At 47.4% G+C, this 20,778-nt stretch overlaps 1 protein-coding gene across 2 annotated transcripts in view; it reads right to left on the bottom strand.

Annotated features, from left to right (window-relative positions):
- SLX9 (SLX9 ribosome biogenesis factor) overlaps positions 1-18,581 on the bottom strand; it is a 39,864-nt gene extending 21,283 nt beyond the window's left edge. The window contains exons 1-2 of one of the 2 annotated variants that reach the window (XM_064718722.1): positions 18,508-18,581; positions 16,444-16,549 (exon numbers count right to left, since the gene is read on the bottom strand). In XM_064718722.1, the coding sequence (XP_064574792.1) occupies positions 16,444-16,549; positions 18,508-18,558 (157 nt within the window). In that variant the 5' untranslated portion in view covers positions 18,559-18,581. Of the gene's footprint in view, positions 1-16,443; positions 16,550-17,914; positions 18,065-18,507 lie in introns of those variants that run through there. The other variant, XM_064718723.1, reaches the window with a different exon arrangement.
- Between the last annotated feature and the right edge of the window lie 2,197 nt (positions 18,582-20,778).

The following is a 20,778-nucleotide window of genomic DNA, read 5'->3' as shown; positions in this document are numbered from 1 at the left end:
TTCAGTGCTGCCCTAGTTAATCCAATCAGTCCCTGACCTTTCTAACAGATCCCTGCCTCTGCTTTCCAAACAGTGGCATCCCAACCACTTGGGCTCAAGTTACCCTTTCCTGAAGGCAGCAGAGTCAGCATTTCTACTGCTTACTGTATTCTTGCCCTTGTTTGCTTGTTGAACTGTAATCTCTCCTCCCCAGGGCTAAGAAGCCAACATTTCCAGTCTTGGCCATAGGCCTTATTTTCCAGACAAAACCTGCATATTCTGTTTTGAAGCAAGAAACACAGAGCAAATGCCTGGTAGCTTAAAGAAAAAAAAAAAAAAAAAAAAAAAAAACCATGTTACAATTCTGTACTTAACCTGAGATAGCATTGCCAGCAAATTCCTGCCATGTGCAGTGGACACATTTCTTTCCCTGATCTTTTTCCCCCACCAATTAATTCCATGATGGATCTGAAGGACAGCAGGAAGCACAGCAAAGAAGAAAGTCAGTACAAACTAATGACTTCAGAACAGACTGGGAAGATATACCAGTTTTCTGGCAGTTGCAAAAACGTTACAGGCAGAATAGGCAAAAAAACCCAAAGCTTAACTTGTACCCTGTAAGTTGTACTCAGTTCCAGCAGGTCTGCCATAGAATTGTATTAAATGCATCTACAAGGTCAAATTCTTAACACTTTCATTCCAGTTTTTAAATTGCAACAGAAATACTGCAATGACATCTTTATGCTAAAATAGTCAAGGGGCAGGGTGACTGCATGAATGTATTTGGGACTGGGATCAGGGCAGAAACAGAAAATTCCACTTTGGCACTACTTAGCTGTAGCACTGGCAGCCTCTCTGCCCCATCTCCAGCTGTAGCATCAGGAGACAAAAAAGAGCCATTTTTTAGCACTTCCAGCCCAAAACTGCAGCACCCATTGGCAGCCCCCTGGCGCTGCACCTTGTGTGGCCAGCCACAGGCAGAGGCTGCACACCAACACCTCACCAGGCACTAACAGAAGGCACTTTGAGGGCTTGAACTGCAGCCTGCTGTCCAGCAAAGAGCACCACTGAGCTAAGAACATACCAGGCCTGACCACAGCTGGGTGTAATGCCCAAGTAGAGAGTGCCTGCATGCAGCACCTCCAAGGAATTTTTATTTTGGAGGATCTGCTTCCAATCCACGTGGGCACCAGAAATTCAGAACAACCATGTGCAAGGGGGTCCTCCAGCTTCACTGCCATTTTACTGAAAGATCTCTGCCCACCTTGAACCCAGCATCTTCCTATTTGCTTTTTCCCCACTTATCTTACTGGAAGACACTGGGAACAAGTTTAATCTCTGGGGCAAACCTATTTGATTAAACTTCATCAGCTCCTCTTTTTCTCAATTGATCAGAGCTCTTTTCCAAGCAAAAGAGCTCTGATCAATTGAGTCATTGCTCATATTTCACACTTTTGGCATCAATGCCAAAAACTTGATCTGCAGATAAATGTGAAAGCTCAGGAAGGCCAGCACTGGCTGCAGACACTGTGTGAGCTCCTATACCTCCTCTGAGGTGAGGTACATGGGCTTTTCCTGCCCCTGTGCTAAGGAAGCTCAGTGAACCTGGCATCAAGCTCACAGTCACAAGGACCTGGGCAATGCCTACACACAGCAGAAAGAAAAGCAGAAGGAGAGCTTCTAGAGACACTTCCTGACTGCTCCAATCAATTCCTTTTATGCAGTAATTAATCTGAACCTTACTCAGAGCTTTAGGACCATGGCAAAATCTCCACTGGGTTATTTTAACTGTTGATTAATTCTCCTCTCCTGGCACTCCTCCTTGGATTCTCTAACACGCCTGGTCTCAGGCTCCCTGTGGCATGAGTTACTTTTCCCCACTCACAACACTCCATGCATTGACAGTGAAATGAAAAAAGTAATCACATGTCAGAGCTTGCCCTCGATTGTTAAGTCTGTGTGGCAGATTAGCGCGGTGTGGTCCCCTCCCCATGCTGCCCTATCTATTGCACAAGCATACGTCAAGGAGTTAATCCCACCATCTGCAGCTGTCAGGGCTCCTACACTCCAGGAAAGCCACACACCTGCACTCTGGGAGCCCTGAGGAAACAAAGTCCAGCCACATCTTCTACCACTGAGCAGACACATATTAAATATAATCATACTCCTTTCTTTTACCCAATAGTCTGTTTAGGCAATATATACAAAGTAATTTTAGATTTAGACATAGAAAAGAGCAGCACAACTCAACCAGTATAACACCAGCAGACTCTCATTATTTACATCATTTAAGAATTATTAGCTCGATCCAGTCACATTCTGATCAGTCAGATCAAACATCACTTGCACCATAAGTGGTTTTATAAACTGCTGCACACACAGAGGATAAAACACTAACAAAGTAAGGAGGGTGAGAATACCCAGGAAAACTTCCCAAATAGCTCGTGCCAAGCATATGTTTGATCTGCAGCTCCCAGCTCAGTTGGGCAACACCTGACACACAGGATTAGCAATGCAGAACACTTCCCATTCTTCCCTTTTTTAGGGACACGTAGAGCAGATTTCAAAATTGGGAAATATTTCAAGAATAGAGCTGGAAAAACAACCACCTGGAGAAGCACAAGGCATAATATCCTTGCTCTTCTGGTCTGTGATTGGGGGGGAGATGGAACTCAAGTCTACTTTCAGAATCTCTTGCAGCTCAGCATCTGCTGAAGGCAGGCACCCCCTCCTGCCCCAAGGAGCACACAGCCTCCCTGCTCAGAGGGTTTATGCCTAGACCAGAAACAAGATGGCTTTTCTACCACAGCACTGCACAACTGAGTACCATGGATAAGGAACTGTTCCACCACAAGGTCAAGACTGAAGCTGCCAAGCAGGAGCCCCTAAAGGACAGATCAAGGTGATCCTATGACTGCATGAAGCCTCTGTGGGATCATAATGGCACCTGGATCTTGAAAGGGTCTCACTAGCTCTAGCATTCAAACATGACACAGTGAGCTACCAGTTCTGATGAGGTTTTTTTTTTCACAGCGGTGATGTTGATTAAACAGTTCAACAAGCCTAACCCATGGAAACACTCATTCCAGGTGGTGCCCAAGCATGTCAGGTCTCCTTCCCTCTTCCTGGGAGCGCAGTTCCCTGTAAGTGGAACTGGTCCAAACACTGCTTCACATCTCTTCTGGCTGCTACTGCCACTTCTGGTGGCTGCTGCTTTCGTGCTGTCTCAACTGCTCTTCTGCTTCAGCTGACAATTCAGAGCTCCCAAAAGCCCTGAGGCAGCAACAGGATCACCAGCTCTGTCATCTTACACAACACAGACACACAGCATCCTCCCCCCTGGACAGACCCACATCCACACCCTGCTCCCACTCCAGGAACACGGGGCACCATCCCATCACCAACAGACCCCTGGGACCCTCACCTCACTGCAGACCTCCCACAGAACTCTTCATCTCCTGACAAAGTAGGCTTCCCCCTATCAGGGAGCTCTTTGACCCACAATGACTCTCACACAAGACTTGTTTTTCAGTAAAGGTCTTAGAGCAAGTCTCTCTACTCCAATATACCCATTTGGCTCAGTTAAATGCAGAAGAAATCTTTTAAAAAAGGAAAAGGTGTGATCCCCTCTAAAAGAGGTAGAAGCTGTTTTGTTGGGTTTTTCCCCTCCAGCCCATCACCTCTTCACCTTTACTTGATTTCAGCCCTGAAGGTCAGCACCAGTACCCCAACTTGGAATGATATTTTCCTGGCAGAACCTATTTTAAAGCAAGCCAAATTTTAAAGAAGTGACAGGGCTCTGCCACTTGGTACTTGATGCTCTTGCCTGCCAGCAGCACAGGCAGACAATAAAGTCTCATTTACACTGTCGGCACTGGCATCAATGGGTCCCAGCCCCATCCACCCCACACAGATGAGATCAGCAGCTGCCAGCACAGAGCTGTGCAGAGAACACCCAGGAGGTTAAAAGAAATAACAGGGGATGGCAAAGGAACAAAGTACCATGAGTAGGTGCTTCTCTGACACTCCTTGTCTGCTTTCAGAGCTGCCAGACATTTGGCATTGCCTTGATCACCTCAGGTCTGGGACTGCAGCAGCAAACCTTGAGATTGCCCATAGATGCCCTCACCTCTCATTCAGTGTCCCCATGCTTACAGGGCAACAAGGACTGGCATCCCTCATGAGAAGAAAGAGCTCCCTGAACCAAAGAGCTACACACCCTTTACCAAGCACTATCTGCAATACTTAGGCTCACCACACCCAAAAAACCCACCTATTAAGAACACCTATAACCCCAACAAAATAGCATGTTAGCTCCCAGGAGAGACTTCCATTATATGAGGGAAGGCAGCAATCTTCCTGCATTGCACAGAAGATGCTGGCAGGAAGAGTGCTGCTCTGCATGAAGAAGGCTGTGGCATGAGCACTGTGCCTGCTAATTTCCTAATATGGATCACAGTCCAACGGAGTTAAATCCACACGCCCACAGACTCATCATGTTTCTCACTTGGTGTAAGACTGAGTTTCATCTTTTTACCCTGCTGACAGGATATTAATTTTACCTAATGGCCCAAGAGCTGCCAAGAGCTATGAGCCATTGTTCACATTTTTATGGCTTTGTTCAGCTTTGCTTCCCTGATGAGGAGCTCCCCATTAGCCCTGACTTTGCTGAGGTGTCGCAGCATGACGTGAAGAAATGCCAGCTACATGGTGGATCCCAAACCAGGAGTGCAAAGCACAATCTGGACATCTCCAGGAGGCAGGACTGATTCAAGCTACTGTGCCAGGAACAACATTTTGACAGTATCAAGAAGGTTGTTCCATCTCAGCAGTTTGTGGGTTTGGATACTGCCACCCTAAAAATAATTCAGGGCAGAATTGTGCCACAAAACCGTCAGCAGCCAAGTACATCTTGCTTTGGTAGAGCCCCCATGCATGTGAAGAACACGAGGCACTCACAAACTCCTGAGGGACCTGTCCCTTTGCACCTCTGGGTAGAGAATAGGGAGATGAAGAAGCCTGCAGGATGGCAAAACACACTGTGGGTAAGAGAGAAAGGTGTTGTGTCTCCCCCTGCCAACCCAACCTGCTCCACCATGTCAGGCCAAGGAGCAAAAATTAGTTAATGAAGCTTTGCTTCCACTGAGGACCTTCCAAAATCAGTCAGCTGTTGGAAACCAATGTCTGACGCTGCTAAACCTAAAAAACAAAACAAAAATTCCTGCCATTCCCGCTGTCTTGAACCACCTTCCCTCTCCCAAAAGTCAACAACATGCCAAACATCTCCAGTAAGATGTGCATGGGAGATGCTCACTCCTAGCCAGGACTTGCACCCAGCTCTTCCAGAGGCCTGAAACACCCTGGCTACAAAGTCAGTGCTACAGCCGCCTTCTATGAATGTTACATAATAAATAATGCATTTTAAGTATTGTGATGTTGGACTCCAAATCCCAGCCCCACTTAGCCTTTAAAGACAGTGCCACAATTATTTATAGTATTTACATTCCAGAGGATGGTGGGGGGTGGACTATCAGATCTCATTTAAAGATTACTTTTGGATGAAGCAAGACTGGTTCTTTAGCATTTTCTTCAAGCAGAAAAAGGTGGCAGCAACAGCTGGAGTGCAGCAAATAAATCCATAAATGCATATGGACATATAGGTCAAATAAGAATTAAGCTGAGCAAAAAACAAGTTAGCTGTGAAATATTCTTTTGGCTGTTTTTCCACATACTGTGCTGACCATTTGTGGTTTAATTTTAGAGAAGCTCTCTCTCATATAAGCCTGCAAGCCCCCTAAGCTTCAAAGAAGCAACTTTTACTATAAATATTCCATATCTCTTTATATGGGCTAAGGTTTTCATATGGGCATTGTTGTTTTGTACACTTAATGCACCAGGAAAAACTGAAGTAGGAACTGGAAAATTTTGTTCTATGCCCTGCAGAGATGAAAAATAATCAAAAATATAGACCTGACCTAGAAAAAGGAAGAGTTATTCTGCTGCCCTCTAATGAGCACATCTAACATCTGAAAAAGAACACTCTCAAAAGAGATCTGTTCTGCTCTGCCACAGCTATGTCCTCTTGTGCTACAACACTGTCAGCAATGCAGACACAGCTGGAGCAGCACCTCCTACACTGCAAGGACAGGCAGAAGAAACACCTAGATGGGCCCACCTAGATGTTCTGTACTTCCCTGAATTCAAACTGGAGTCTGTGGCTGTGTCCTGCTCTGCTCCCTTTCCTTGCCTGAAGAGAAGGAGGGGAGCAGTTCCTAATTCTGACCTTCAGGACACAAATGCCTGTGACTTGATAGAGGCACACACCTGACCTTGTTACAGGTGTACAGGTACCACAGACATGTGGAAAAATGACTTGCTTCAACACCTGTGAGCCTTTCCTAAAAGCGAAGGAATTCAGTTTTCTACAAGAGTGTCCCTGCATCTGCACAATGCTCAGAAGACTTGCAGTTGAAAAATGCAGTAAGGAACCACCACGGGGCAAGGTCTACCTGGTACTGAGTTTCATCTCAGTTTTTACTGAGCTACTGTGATGCTGTGGGCTGACCTTGGCCAGCTGCCCACCCAGCTGCTCCCTCCCTCCTCAAAAGAGCAGGGGAGAAAAATAAGATGAGAAGTCTGTGGGCTGAGGTAAACAACAGGGAGATCACTCAGCGATTTCCATCACAGGCAAAACAGACTTGACCTGGGGGAAATTAATGTAATGTATTGCCAACTGAAGCAGAATCGGATGATGAAAAGCCAACACTCAAACACCTTTCCCCCACCCATTCCCTTCTCACCTCCACTCCTTCATTCTGGCTTTTTCATTCCCAGCTCCCTTGAGCAGAGCATAGAGCCAGGGAATGGCATTACAGTCACTTTCTGCTGCTCCCTCCTCCTCACGCTCACCCACTGGGGTCCTGGTGACTGGAGCACCTCCTCTCCTCCTTTTCTGACCCTGGTTTTTATAGGGCTCTCTCACTTTATTCCTCCTCCTTAATCATGTTTTCCCAGAGACAGCACCACTGTGCCTGGCAGGCTCAGCTGTGGCTGCACTGGGTGCACTTCAGCTCTTTGGGCCTGGCTGTGCTCAGAATGTGACAGCTCTGGCTTCTGTCCTGCCACCAAAACCCTGCCACTTACACCCAATACAGGCAAACAGGCCAATGTCCTCTATTTTGGAGAGCTGAAGAACTTATTATAACTCCCACACAAACAGTATCTAGACATCTGCATGCTATTTGCATAAATAAAAACCCACTCAGGTACAGACACTAAAACAACAAGCACACCTGCAGCTGCAGAGGAGCACACCCAAGCCCAGCCCTACCCAAGCCCAGCCCTGCAGTCACAAATTACTGGCAGGAACCAAAAGCAATAGCCAGAGGCTCTGCTGAGCAAAATGCAGAAGTGTCGCTGAACAAAGCAATTCTGAAATTGTGATTTCTGACAAGAGAATTCCTGCAGTGTGCTAAAACCTTCCCATGTCTCCCTGTTGACAGGCACACCAGGTTATTTCAACTCCAACCACATTGTGAAATAACTGCTGCGTGCACAGACACAGCCTGTACCCACTGCAGCTGGGAATGTCCTCTCCATGCTAAAGAAGCCCGTTCCTGTTATATAAGAACACTCAGTGACCTGAATTTACAAATAACCTTGGAGAGGAAAATAGACATAAGGAAAAACAAAGTGAAAAAGCCATGGAGCTAGGAAATGCAGCAGAAATCAGCCCAGAGCATGGACGTGCACAGCCACACCAGGCACAAACAGCCACGATCATAGGAGCCAAAATTCTCTACATAGATCTATTGATTTGCTGTGGGTTCTCCAAGCAACCAAAAACACAGCACACATGGGCCAGGGAACAAGTTTGTATGCCCCATTTTCCCTCAAATTTCCTGCCTGGGACTCTGCAACACCACATTTCATTGGAGCTGGTTATCACTATCACTATGTGCCTTCCAGCACACAGTCCCTTCTTGTCTGAAGAACTGCCTGGACAGCCTGTTCTCCTGCAGCAGGATTTTCCCCAGAATTTTCTGTGGTTTGCCTTATGGAACATTTGCAGTACTGCTAGTTCAATCTAAATCTGTCCAAATTATCATATCAAACAACCCAGAATATTCCAGTACCCACTGTATTCAATCCTTGCATAGCTGTGTTTCCCACATTTAGCTCAGAGAATGTATATTTACTGTGTTAAAAGCTTCATTAAAAAAAAAAAAACCACCCTTTCTACAAGCCACTGACTAAAAACCTAAGCCCAAATGAGATGTTATTACTAGTTATGCCACATATGAGCATCAGCAGTGCCACTCTGAAATGCTGAAGGGAATAAACAGATCTTCAGCTGACATGTACATTTTCACCCAAGCATAAAGAAAACCTCAGTCCATAAACTGCTCACAAAGACCAGAATAAAGGATAACTTGCAGGAAAGAGAAAAACACTAGAGATCCCACTAGGTCTGAATGACAGACATGAGATTTTGAGATGTCCCTGTAACACAGCCTGTAACTCAGACCCACATTAGCAGGGCAGAGATTTAACTCAGTAAATCAGAAATGTGATTTATATAGCATAGAAGTAAAAAAAAAAAAAGAAAAAAAAAGAAAAAGCAGCTTTTCACATTGGCATTTCCCAGAGGGGTAAGGAGAAAGCTCACTTATTCCTGCACCTCAGAAACATAACAAGTCAGAAGGGGCAACTCAGAAGAAGGAAACCTCTCATGCCATCCACTCTTCACCAATTTCCTAACCAGAGTATTTATTAAACTCCCAGGACACATATTTCAGAGAGACATTTGACAGCTTGACACAGCACCATACCACTGCTGGTGACAAGAAAATGGCTTCTAAAGCTATCAACCTGCCCTTTCCACAAGTACTTCCTCACTCCTCTTCAGATTTGCTTTCTCAATTCCTGCAGTGCTGAGCCAGCCCTCTCCCATCCCACAAGAGGTTTGCACTATTGGAACTCGTGCTGGGAGGCCCTTTTGGCACCAGTGCAGAGCCATTCCACCTCTCTCTTTGTAGAATTCATCATTTTATAACTTAATTATGTTAAAGCTTTAACATTAGTCCAGCAAAGATAGGGATTTCAGTTCATAACCCTCTTTTGTAACACCACAGCTGCAGCACTCTCCTGAGCAGCGCTGATCTATTTTTGTGTAAGGATGTCCAACCATTTTAAATTCATTTCACAGGAGAATACCAGGCTAGATCAGCATCTTTTTAAAGCTCCAGGAATCATGATCACCCAGAGCAGGACAAGGCATGACATGCAACTGCCATGCCCCACCACTGCTGGCCAGGAAAGCAAAGGGGCACCCTGGCCTCAAATTCAGCAACCCTTCAGTGGCACAAGGCACTGCTAAGTTTGATTTAAAAAACTCATGTTTGAGCACCCAACTTTCACAAAGCCTGGAAGAAAACTTAGCAGAACAACAGAGCAGCACTGCAGGAGCTTCTCCAAAGAAGTCTCCAATCCCTCACTGAGCCATTATCCTCCTCTCCATCCATCCAGCAGCATGGAAAGGCTGCTCCAGGGCAGGCATGTACCTTCCACCAGTGCTACTGGTGAGCATGAACCAGCAGGCACAGCCAAGGAACCAACCATAATAAGAAACTAGAGCAATCTGACACATCCTTCAAACTGCTAGGACTCATTTCAAGCTCTTCCCACTGACAGCCTCCTCCCCTGGAGCAGCCTGCAGAACATTTTGGAAGGCTTGGGCTCCCTGGAAAAATGTTTGTGTTTGTGTAGTGCTCAACCACGAGCTAATTGGAGTCTTTTGGTTTTTTAATGTTGATTTCAAGAACAGAGACTTAGCCACAGCTAGAGGGAGGGAAAGAAAACAAAAAATTTAATTGGTTCCATAAATATTAGCACAACTGATTCCTGTGATCTGGCAGAAGGCACTCACAACATGGAAAGGCTCTGTTTGCAGAAGGGAAGCAGAAGCACTGAAAACAGTGCAAGCTTCATAGGCTCATTTACTGCTTCTCAATTAATTGCATTTACTTTAATTAAAGTGGAGCTTCCCACAGCTATTCTCACAGCCAGCACCACACTGCACAGACAAATTGTTAAAGCAACATTAAACAGCACAGATTTTTAACCTTTTTTTAAAAATTATTCTTTAAGGCATCAATGTTTTTAGCTTTCAGTAGGATCCCCAGTCCACAGCAGGTCTGTTCTCCATTTCAGCCAAGCCCCACAGCTGTTCACCACTGATACAGAATTTGCTCAATCTGACTGCTGAAGGAAGACCCCACTGACTTCAATCCTTTGGACCACAGGAACAGAAAAACCTCCCAGCACTGAGGCAGGTTGTTGGGAGCTACAGAATCTGTCTGAGGTGTCCTGCAGGACTGAGGCCATCTGACCTCACTGGAGAGGCTTCCCAGATGACAAACCACTACCTCAGCTCCTCCCAAACACAGTGCAGCTTTCTAACAGCCTGTCACAAAACTCTCAGACACCAAATCTGCCCTTAAAAGGTGATCTGGCATTGTCAAGATGAAAGCAGCTCCTAATGATGCAGTCAAAAAAAAAATAAATTTCAGCTGAACAGCAAGGCAGAAGCAATGTACAGTAATTTGCTACCCAAAGCAATTTACCCAGATAAGGTAAACTGCCATCTGTCACTTCATCAAGATACCAGGGTGGCCAGCCTTGAGCCTGAAGGAGAGGTAAAGAGTTTAATCCCCACACAGCATTTTCCCTTCCCTGGGACCTTTTCCTTTCTTGCAAATTCCATTACTGGAGGTTTCAAACACGCTCACACACAATGTCAGAAGCAACACCAGCTTGTGCAGGGAAGGTTTCCCTTTGAGCTGAGACCTGCACATTCAGTCCTGGGACACATCCTGGACTGACAGGATGACACAAAGGTGACTGCAGGTGACACAAAGGACACAGGCACACTGCAGAAGGAAGGGGGTGGAGGGAGGAGGGAGCTAAAGCAGGAATTCCCAGCTCAAACACCACACCAACAGCTGCTCCTTCCAGGGCAGCACCCACACACCCATCAGGTATTTCCAAAGGCATTAAAATGCTGTCAGTGCTACACCACCAAGGGCATCACTGGCAGCACCAGGGAGAGCATTTCAGCCCTCCCCAAATTGACAGAGCCCAAAGCTTGGGCAGCTAATAACAAAGCCAGATGGAGGAGGAACACCTCATCACTTGGGTCTAGCACAGCACTCAGGCATTTCCCAGGGAGCTCTCAGCAACACGTTGGAGGTGCTGCAGGCACTCCCTGCCATCCCCAGTGCGAGGAGCAGCCCATTTACACCCTCCTATCCCATCTGAGCTGTGTTACTGTGGGGAACAGCTTGAGGAAGGCGTTCTGCACAAAACAAACACAAGGCAGGCCTGACAACTGCCAGCACAGATTGAAAAGCTGAAGAAAAGCAGCAGCAGCAGAATTGTGAGGATCCAGCAGATTTCCACACCAGAGACGTGAATGACCAGCACAAGCAGATTTCAAAAGCCCGCAAGCATGCATTAAAAAAAAGCAGCAGAAGTTTAGAACTAATATTCAGAACAGATGCATTCATTACAACAAACAGGATTGATTTTTATTTTATACATCCAAGTATGCCAGAATAGTAAAAAAAACAAACAAGACATCAAATCTAAACAGATGAGGGATGAGGACAAAAGAGGAGGAACCTTAACATTTGAAGCTAATAAACATGCAGAAATCCAATAAACAGACAGGAATAAACTATAGGACACAAAGATTGGCATCCTGTCAAGAGCTCCAGAAGAATAATGGGGGCCTGGTCATGTCTGCAATTTTTCCACTTCAGGGGTAACCACAAGTCTAGACACTGCAGGAACAGCAATACTGTCAGAGGAGAGGTCTTACAGGGACTCTATAACATTCTGGTACAACATCTATTAAAAAAATACTCAAAACTGGACAGTAAATCATGCTGCACGAAGCTAAGGCAGGTCCTACCAACCTACCAACCACAGCTTTGCTGCTTCTCTTGGAGGCTACAAAAGGAGAACAGAATTGGACAAGTGGGTGCAGAGCCCAAGCAGAAGCAGATAAGGTGACAGACCCAGCAGATCTGGAACTCCAGAGCAGAAGATGAGGTACAAACCAGAAGGGATCTGTCAGTGACTCTGCAAACAGAGGCTTGGTATCAAAAAAAACTCACAGAAAACCTCAGAAGGGAGCAAAGCAAGGCTGTACATAGCCTGCAGACCCCAGAAATTCACTGCTGTCAGTGAATTCCTGCTTAGTCTAATTTGATCATCTCCCATCTCCACATTTCTTTGGGAGGAGAAGGGAATTCTTTCTTTGTCAGATGCTCAGTCATTTCCCTCCTCTACATCCCTGTGGGCCCCTGACAGTGCTGCAAGGCAGTCCTGGTCTTCAGAGCTGCTCAGGCTCATCACCTACCTCACTCTGTGCTTCACACCCTGCTATAGAATCACAGACCCACAGGGTGGCCTGGGTTGGAAGAAACCTGCAGAGAGCATGTATTTAAATCCCCTCTTTCATCTGTCATTATCTCGGGTTGCTCCAAGCCCCATCCAACCTAGCTTTGAACACTTCCAGGGATGGGGCAGGCACAGCTTCTCTGGGCATCCTGTGACAGGGCCTCATCACCCTCCCTGTAAAATGAGAAGTCTGCATGTCCAACCTCAGAAATCAGGATGATTTTGCAGCAGGTTTTGCAAATGTTTATGAACTTGCTGTCGTTGCCCTTTTGTTTTCTCAACAACACAGCCTGTCACCGTTCCCTTCAGGAGCAGCTGAAAATAAAGCAGGAAGCTACCAATCCAGTTGTTCATATCATTCCACAAGTGCTTCATCACCCACTCCAAAAAAAGAGACATTCACAGGCAACTGCTCAGCCAGAGCCGAGCTTGAATAGGCCCTTACTTCAAGGAGCAAACGCTGACGAAGGAAAGCTAAAGAAAACAAGAACAAATGAGCAGCAGCAGCAACCCTGATATGACAGGCCATTACTTCTGACTTGGTAGGAAACATTTAATTCCCACGCCACAGAGGCTCACCCAAATGAGATTTATCCTCTCACTGGAGGCACAGAGGTCCCTGCATGGATTAGATTACGCAAAGCCTCTGGTTTACATGACGTCAGTGGCTAAGTAAACTACACTGACAGGAAGCAATCGCTGAGCACAGGGGAACTCACGGAATGAACTCCAGCATTCCCAGGGATGGCACTGGCTCCTGGTACCTACACACCAGTGGAAATCACCTGCAAGCTGGTGTTAAGCTGAGCTAATGATTCAAGACAAAAAGCAGAGCAGGGGAAAGCAGTTGCAGCAGGTCTGCTTCACAGCACAACACAGCTCAGAGCTACCATTTATTAAAGTACTTTCCTTTTTAGACCACTGGCTTTTTATATCCCAGAACGCAAGGCTCACCTACAATGAATTCCATTTTGGTGACATTTTTCATTACAGTTCCACCCTCTCCTTCTCCTGCCACAAGGATTACTGATGCCAGAACAGCCTGTGCTGGTACCTCACACTAATCACAAGCACACTGAATCAGCCTTGTACCTAAAGGCAGCAACACACCACTACCATGAGCAGCAGATCCTTCCACAGGGCACCCTGCCTCAACAGTCCTCAGAAACCCCCAGAAAAGCCAGGCCTTCAGCCAACAAGAGCCAACACCACCAGTTTATCCTCCCACAAAAAGGGCCTCACTCCTTTCAGCCCCAGCACACACAAGCACATGTGTTAACTGGGATAACCCTGCTAGAGACTCTGGGCTTGGCAATTCACACATCATGTTCCTCCCTGTTCCCTCAAAACCACCACAGCCAAAAGAGCAGCAAAAGCTGCTCACTTACAAACTGAGGAAAACTGTAAGGAAAAAAAATGTAGAGAGAGGTGTCCTCTCTTGGTGGCAACCACAAACAGCCCTCAAGGCCCAGCACAGCAGTGGATTGGTTTCCCACAGGACTGCAGCCCTTTGGCTCTGACACATCAAAACAGCTGTTCCAGGTGAAGCCTTTAATCTCATTAGTCACCATGCTCTGCTGTTGGTTAGTTAGCCCCTGAGATGGTACACATAGCATCAGAGACCTGCCTACACCATGGGTTTATTTAGAGCACAACAATGCTCTCCATGTTTTCTTTTCCTCCTACTTTCCAACATCCAACTGGCTTTTTTGACTGCTGTCGAGCTCGATGCTGACATCCCCTAAAACCTAATCCAATTCCAAGATCTTCCTCAGACTTGGTTTTATTTGGAAGAGAGTCACAGCTTAAGACCAGATCTAAACACAAAACACAGATACCAGCAACCTTGGACAATGTGAATATATCTCACATTATCTCATGGGTAATCTGAGATATATACACACACACAGGACAAATACCTGTTTTCCCAACTGCCACACAGCAGCCTTGGCAGAAAAAAAAAAATCTTCTGTAGCTGTGAAAAGCACAGGAGATAGTGAGCCCACCTACAGTCTGCCAACTTGACCTTCTCAGAGCTTGAAAAGCAAGTGGGAGGGAAGCATGCTTTTGTCTTGTTATTAAATCTTAAAATAGCAACGTGTAGGAGAATCCTACCCTCCTGCCCTGTGCACTAGGCTGAGGGGGAAAGGGAGGAAGAGGTGGAGGGAGGGTTAGAGTCAAGTTGAACTTACTGCAGAACAGGCTCTGAGCTGACCAGAGACGCCAGGAGACAAAGGACAACTGTCTAGAATCTCTTTTCTAACTCAGTGGTGTCTGCCATTGTATGCACAGCCTAGTTACAGTTCACTGAATTAACATTAAAAAATGAACTGATTTCCATAACGAAAAAAACCTCTACGTGGCCCCAGAGTGCAACAACAAGAAAGGACACAGCAGCTTGGGGAGGTAAAAAAACCACTCAAATCCCTTTTTGCCTGGTTGAATTGCAGTTTGGAGCCCCCAAACGAGCAGTTATTTTTAGCTGATCATCTGGAGGGCGCCGAGCAGCAGGGTCAGCAGGGCTGTGAGCAGGAAGGCAGCACAGAGCCCCCAGAGAGGCAGGCAGGCACTGCACATCTGCAGCATCAGCACTGCACGGGGACCAGCAGCACAGCTCTATTTATAACCCAGACATGGAGCCTGCAATGAAAGGCTGGGGCTGCAGCTGCCAGCCCCCAACAACACGCTGTCTGATTTAATTAAAGAGATGGAAACGTGCACACACACACACATATAAATGCATACATGTCCTTTTCCCAGGAGAGTGACCAACAATGAGCCCAGTGTTTCAAGAACAATGTGTTTTGGCCAAGGTTCCTGCGCAGAGAGCTGGCAAATGTGTCCTCACACAACCTCCCCACTTCCTCACTCTGTGCCCAAATGTCACTGAGGGGCAGGGTAGCTCAGGCAACCACTTGCCCTTGTGTGATTGATTTGTTTATGGCCCTGGACAGGAAAACAAAGTCAATGCAGTATCTAGCCACACAAACAAAATAAATTAATTAGCAAAGAAGGTATTTGGGAGTCACATGCACTTTCTGCACCAGGACAGCTTGCTGTGCTACCAGGCTCTGTCTGGTAGTTTGTTCCTTCTGGGATTTTTTTAAACATTTACATGCAGTTTCTGGGGGGCTGGGATTCAGGTTTCAGAGAAATTTTTTGAGACCTTGCAGACATTTAGAAGTGAAAACTGCTTTCAGGTACAAAGCTCTGTCTCACAGTGAGCAGTCAAAGAGAGCATTTCCTTCTTGTGGAACTGGAAATCAAAGGGCTCTATCATGCCCTCCCTTTCCCCCCCCTCTCACTTTCCATACTCCCTGTGAGTTAAGATGCTCCTGCCTGGGAACCCACAGGCCACAGACCCCACAACAGCAAAGGGCAGAAGACTTGCTGCAGTCAGGCTGCTCTGAGTGAAGCACTGCTGGCACACAAGGAGAACTGGCTGACAAAGTACTGGGTTACCAACAGCAGCTGCCCACTTGCAAATTGAGGAAAACTATGAGGAAAAACTGCAGAGAGAGGTGTCTCCTCTTGTTGGCAACCACAGGGAACAGCCCTCAAGGCCCAGCACAGCAGTGGAATGGTTTCCTACAGGACAGCAGCCCTTTGACACATCCAAACAGCTGTTCCAGGTGAAGCCTTTAATCTCATTGCAGTAACCACACTCTGCTGTTGGTTAGTTAGCTGTTGGCTGGTGGTAAAGCAAAAGCAGGCACAGAGCAAGCCCAGAGCTCAGGGTAAATCCCTGGCCCTGCTGTGCTCTCAGCCCTGGCAGTCTCTGGCTGCACCAGGATATCCCACAGGGATAACTAAGCACATCCATGCAGAAGCCCAAACAAAAACAAACCTCTCCTAAGAACCTTCAGAGGAACACAGGAAGCAATGTTTGCATTGTAGCTCCCTGAGCTTTCTGGGACAGACACTAAAAGCCACTGCAAATACAGTCCCCAGTGTCTTGGCTCACAACATAAAGCAGCACTCATTCAAAATACAACAAACCTGTTCTGGAGGAAATGATGCTTCTGGAGTCCAAGTCAAGCTTCTGTACTAGGGTATCAGGGTCAATTTTCAGCCCAGAAAATACACCAGAAGACAAGTCCCAGTCCTAATGCAAAAGAAACAAAACAGGAATCAGTACATATACAACAAGGCAGCACTTGTCTAAAATAATTAAAAACCAAACATAGCACCATCGAGATAAGAACAGTGGTAGTGAGCAGGTGTCTCTCTTGAGCAGGCAAGGGCACAAAGGCACCCTGCTCCCCCCAGCTCTTCCACACAAAAGGAAGTTTCAAAAAGTCTCATTTTGAACTGTTCTGTTCCTAAAATATTCCTGCCTCAAGTCAACCTTGCGTCACTCAAGTGCATTCACTTCCATGAGGAACAGCATCCTTAGGAAAAGACAGATTTATTACAGGTACTGAACAATACAGATAAGCAACAAATGAGAGGATTAGGGGATTAAAGCCTAGATCAATGGACATTAGGCAGATCCAGTAACTACTAGCAACTCACCAAATCTTCAGCATCATGCTTTAGGCATGCAACGCCTCCCTAAGATCTGCAGTAGCTACTCTGTTTGGATTGGAATTTATTACTTTAGCCAACAGTATCTACCATCACCAACACTTAACTTCAGTGGTATAAACCCAGCTGTATTCAGCACAGGCAATTTCCACAAGAAAAGCTCAGGCACATAAAAAACATTTACTGGTGTTGTGTCCTTGCTGTGAGGGGGTGGCACCTAATCCATGTACTCAAAACACAGCTGGGGAAAACAAAATATCCTAAACAATTCAGTATAAACAGCTCCATCTATGCTAAACTAAAATGGAAGGCACGCACTGCAAGACTCCCCTTCTCTCCCACTACTTGTTGATAACAATTCCCACTGCTCCACACATGGCAAGGCAGCCCAGGCATCCAGGAGCAGCAGCAGCAGTGCTGAGACACCCGCATCACTGTGGGGACATTTTAATGCTGCTGCTCCGGACCAGTGGCACTGCAGACTGGCACTGCCATGGTGCCCTGTGCTGGAGCAGCCCCTGGCTCCGTCACCTCCGCGCCGTGCCTTGCCACATGCTGCTAGGCTGAGGGCAGCGTGGGGAACAGCGGCTGCCCAGCAGCACCAGGGCTTCCTTCCACTGCCCAGCAGCACCAGGGCTGCCACAGGGCCTCCTTCCACTGCCCGGCAGCACCAGGGCTGCCACAGGGCCTCCTTCCACTGCCCGGCAGCACCAGGGCTTCCATGGCCCACAGGGACCCGGCCTGTGCCATCTCCTCAGCCGCCGCATCACCGCGGCAGGCACGGAGCTACCGACGGACACCCCCGCAGCCAGGCCAGACCCACAGCAGCCCCAGTGGGGTTTGGGCCCTGCGGGGACCGGTCCTTTACGCAGGGGGAAGGCAGAGGAGTCACTGCGAAGCAGCCGCCGCCAGCCCCCACCCCGCGTGTCCCCGCCCCCGGTACCTTCCCGGCCGCCGCGCTCCATCCGCCCGCGGCAGGGCCGAGCCCGGGCCCGGGGAGCGGCGGCGGCGGGTCCCGGGCGGGCCGGGGGGCAGCGCGGTGCAGCCGCGGGCGCTTGGCTTTGCCCACCATGGCGGCGCGGGACGGAAAGGGCCGGGCCGGGCGGGACCTTCCGGCTGCGCCCTCACGGCGCCCGGCGCCCCGGGAAATTCGCCTTCCTCCGCTGCACGGGTGGAGCTCCGGAATGGCCTCCTCCGCTGCCCGGGCCGGCCCCGCAGCCACGGCTTGTGCACTCCGGGGCGTAAAGGTGGCAGCGTGCGGATAATCGCCCTATAGTCAGTTGCCTCCTGTCAATTGCCGTCCTCTGGTCAGTTGCCCTCTGGCCAATTGCAGCCTGCCCAGGTGGTTCCTGTGAGCAGCCTGAGCGTGTTCAGCGGGCTCAGGTTAAACCCAAACACTCTGCCACGCATCTTTATACGCCTCTGTAAGAGCTGAGAGCTCTTGGTAGTGTTGGGTATTATACAATTAAACTCGTTTTATTTTGTTGATCTGTTGTCATTATAGTGCAAGAGTTCCATATTTCTAGAGTTTTGTACCTCCTCGATGTTTCTTGCAAGCAGCTGCTCTAGGCGCTGACTCTGACACATCCTCTCAGTAGCAAACCAACTCTGATTCCCCCTCAAGCAACCAATCCACCCTTTTATAACACTCTTCTGAGTGGGTACAGCTGTAGCCTGTTAAAGTCAGGCCTGCTCCTAAACTTTAACAAACCCAGCTGCAACTCTTTAGGGAATAAGATTACTTGCTATACTACCTTTATTTACCTATATTCTATTCCCCTACGTCGATCAATTACTTGTAAGCAACGCCCACTTTTTAAGTTTCTTCACAGGCTCTTTCTTAATGTTACTTCAATCATTAAATCACTGAAACCTTTAGTTGTTTAATCTTGACAAGCGCCAATAAGCAGAGCTAAAGTGAGCTGAAGATTGGACCTCTGAGATCTTAAATTTGTGGCCCTTCAAGGACATGAGTAACCAGAAGATACCAGAGGACATAGAAGCCTGGAAAGTTGGAGAGTCCCTGTCCGAGAAACAGATGGAGGACTAAAGAATGTGACCAAATTAGCATGAAGGGCAGGAAACCACTAAGCAATACAGGATAGAATACTAATTAATGAAAATTATGTAATTTACATCAATTTCTATAATGTATTTATATATAGATAAATAATATTATCTATAATGTATTTGTATATATATATCTGTATATGTATGTAATGTATAAATAAGTGAAAAAAGTTTTGTACTGGGGTAAGTGTGAAATGTTTTTAGCCCCACACATTTCCTCCTGGCAAGGAATAAAGCCTTACTCACTAACACTAAAAAGACAGTTTTACAGTGAGTCTTATTTATCTCAACAATTTTGGAGGTTTCTTGGTAACAGTAGCACCAGCTAGCGACCAGACTGCTGCAGTAGGACAAAAAACAACTCTAAAACTTCCTGCCAGGTATTATTTCTACAGTTGAAACAGTAGAAAATACCCAGCAAGCCCCTAGGGAGGGCCAACACCTGCCAGACTGCAGTCATGGGCCCAGGTGGGCACCACAACAAAGCAACCCAAGCCTCAGCTGCATGTTTCCACACACAGGAGGGGGTGAAATGCAAAGCTGCTTCTCCTTGCTGCAAGATGAATAAAAAGCTCCAAGCCTGGAGCCACAGCATGTTTGATCTTAACAAGCCCTGACAAGTGCTCCCCGGTTAATGCATTTTCGTTTTCCACATCCTCTGCCCTCCCCATTTTCCTCCAGGCTGTGTTTCCCAGGGCCTGATACTGGGCCACAGAAGTGCACAGCTGTAAGTGCACTCATTCCTTGTGGGTGCAAAGGAAATGAAGGGAGAGGCCTCTGGGAAGGTACTTGGAAAGATCATGGGACCGTGGAATATGCTGAGCTGGAAGGAACACATCAGCATCATTGAGTCCAACTCCTGGCCTTGCACAGACACCCCAACAATCTCACCCTATGACTCAGAGTGGTGTCCAGCTCTCCTGGAGCTCTGGCAGCCTTGGGACTGTCCAGTGCCCCACCACCCTCTGGGAGAAGAACCTTGGAAGATCCAACCTAAATCTTGCCTGACAGAAGTCCCTGCCATTTCCTCAAGTCCTGTCACTGGTCACGAGAGAGAAGAGGTCAGTGTCTGGCCCTCTGCTTCCCCTTGAGAGGATGTTGAAGACACGGAATCAGCACATCAGCATCATTGAGTCCAACTCCTGGCCTTGCACAGACACCCCAACAATCTCACCCTGTGACTCAGAGCGGTGTCCAGCTCTCCTGGAGCTCTGACAGCCTTGGGGCTGTGACCATTCCCTGGGGAGCCTGCCCAGTGCCCCACCACCCTCTGGGAGAAGAACCTTGGAAGATCCAACCTAAATCTTGCCTGACAGAAGTCCCTGTCATTTCCTCAAGTCCTGTCACTGGTCACGAGAGAGAAGAGGTCAGTGTCTGGCCCTCTGCTTCCCCTTGAGAGGATGTTGAAGACACGGAATCACGTAATGGTTTGGGTTGAAAGGAGCCTTAAAGATCGTCTGGTCCCACTCCCCTGCCTCTAGATCAGGTTGCTCCAAGCCTAGTCCAGCCTGATGTGGAACACTTCCAGAGATGAGGCATCCACAAGATTTAATATTCATCAGGGATAGAAAGATTTCATGTCCATGGGGAATAGAAAATAACAATAGGAAAAATTCCCTTACCCTGCTCTAGACTGGGTGAGCATCATTTAGGCCCAAAATGACAACTCTGATCATCAAAATCCATGACTTTGGGGAAAAACCACTGTGACGGTGCCCAGGTGGATGCCCAGCTCCC

Source organism: Zonotrichia leucophrys, chromosome 7 (assembly GCF_028769735.1).
Source record: "Zonotrichia leucophrys gambelii isolate GWCS_2022_RI chromosome 7, RI_Zleu_2.0, whole genome shotgun sequence".
Lineage (NCBI taxonomy): Eukaryota > Metazoa > Chordata > Aves > Passeriformes > Passerellidae > Zonotrichia > Zonotrichia leucophrys.
The sequence above is the reverse complement of the archived record's forward strand: the minus strand, read 5'-3'. Positions and strand labels throughout refer to the sequence as shown.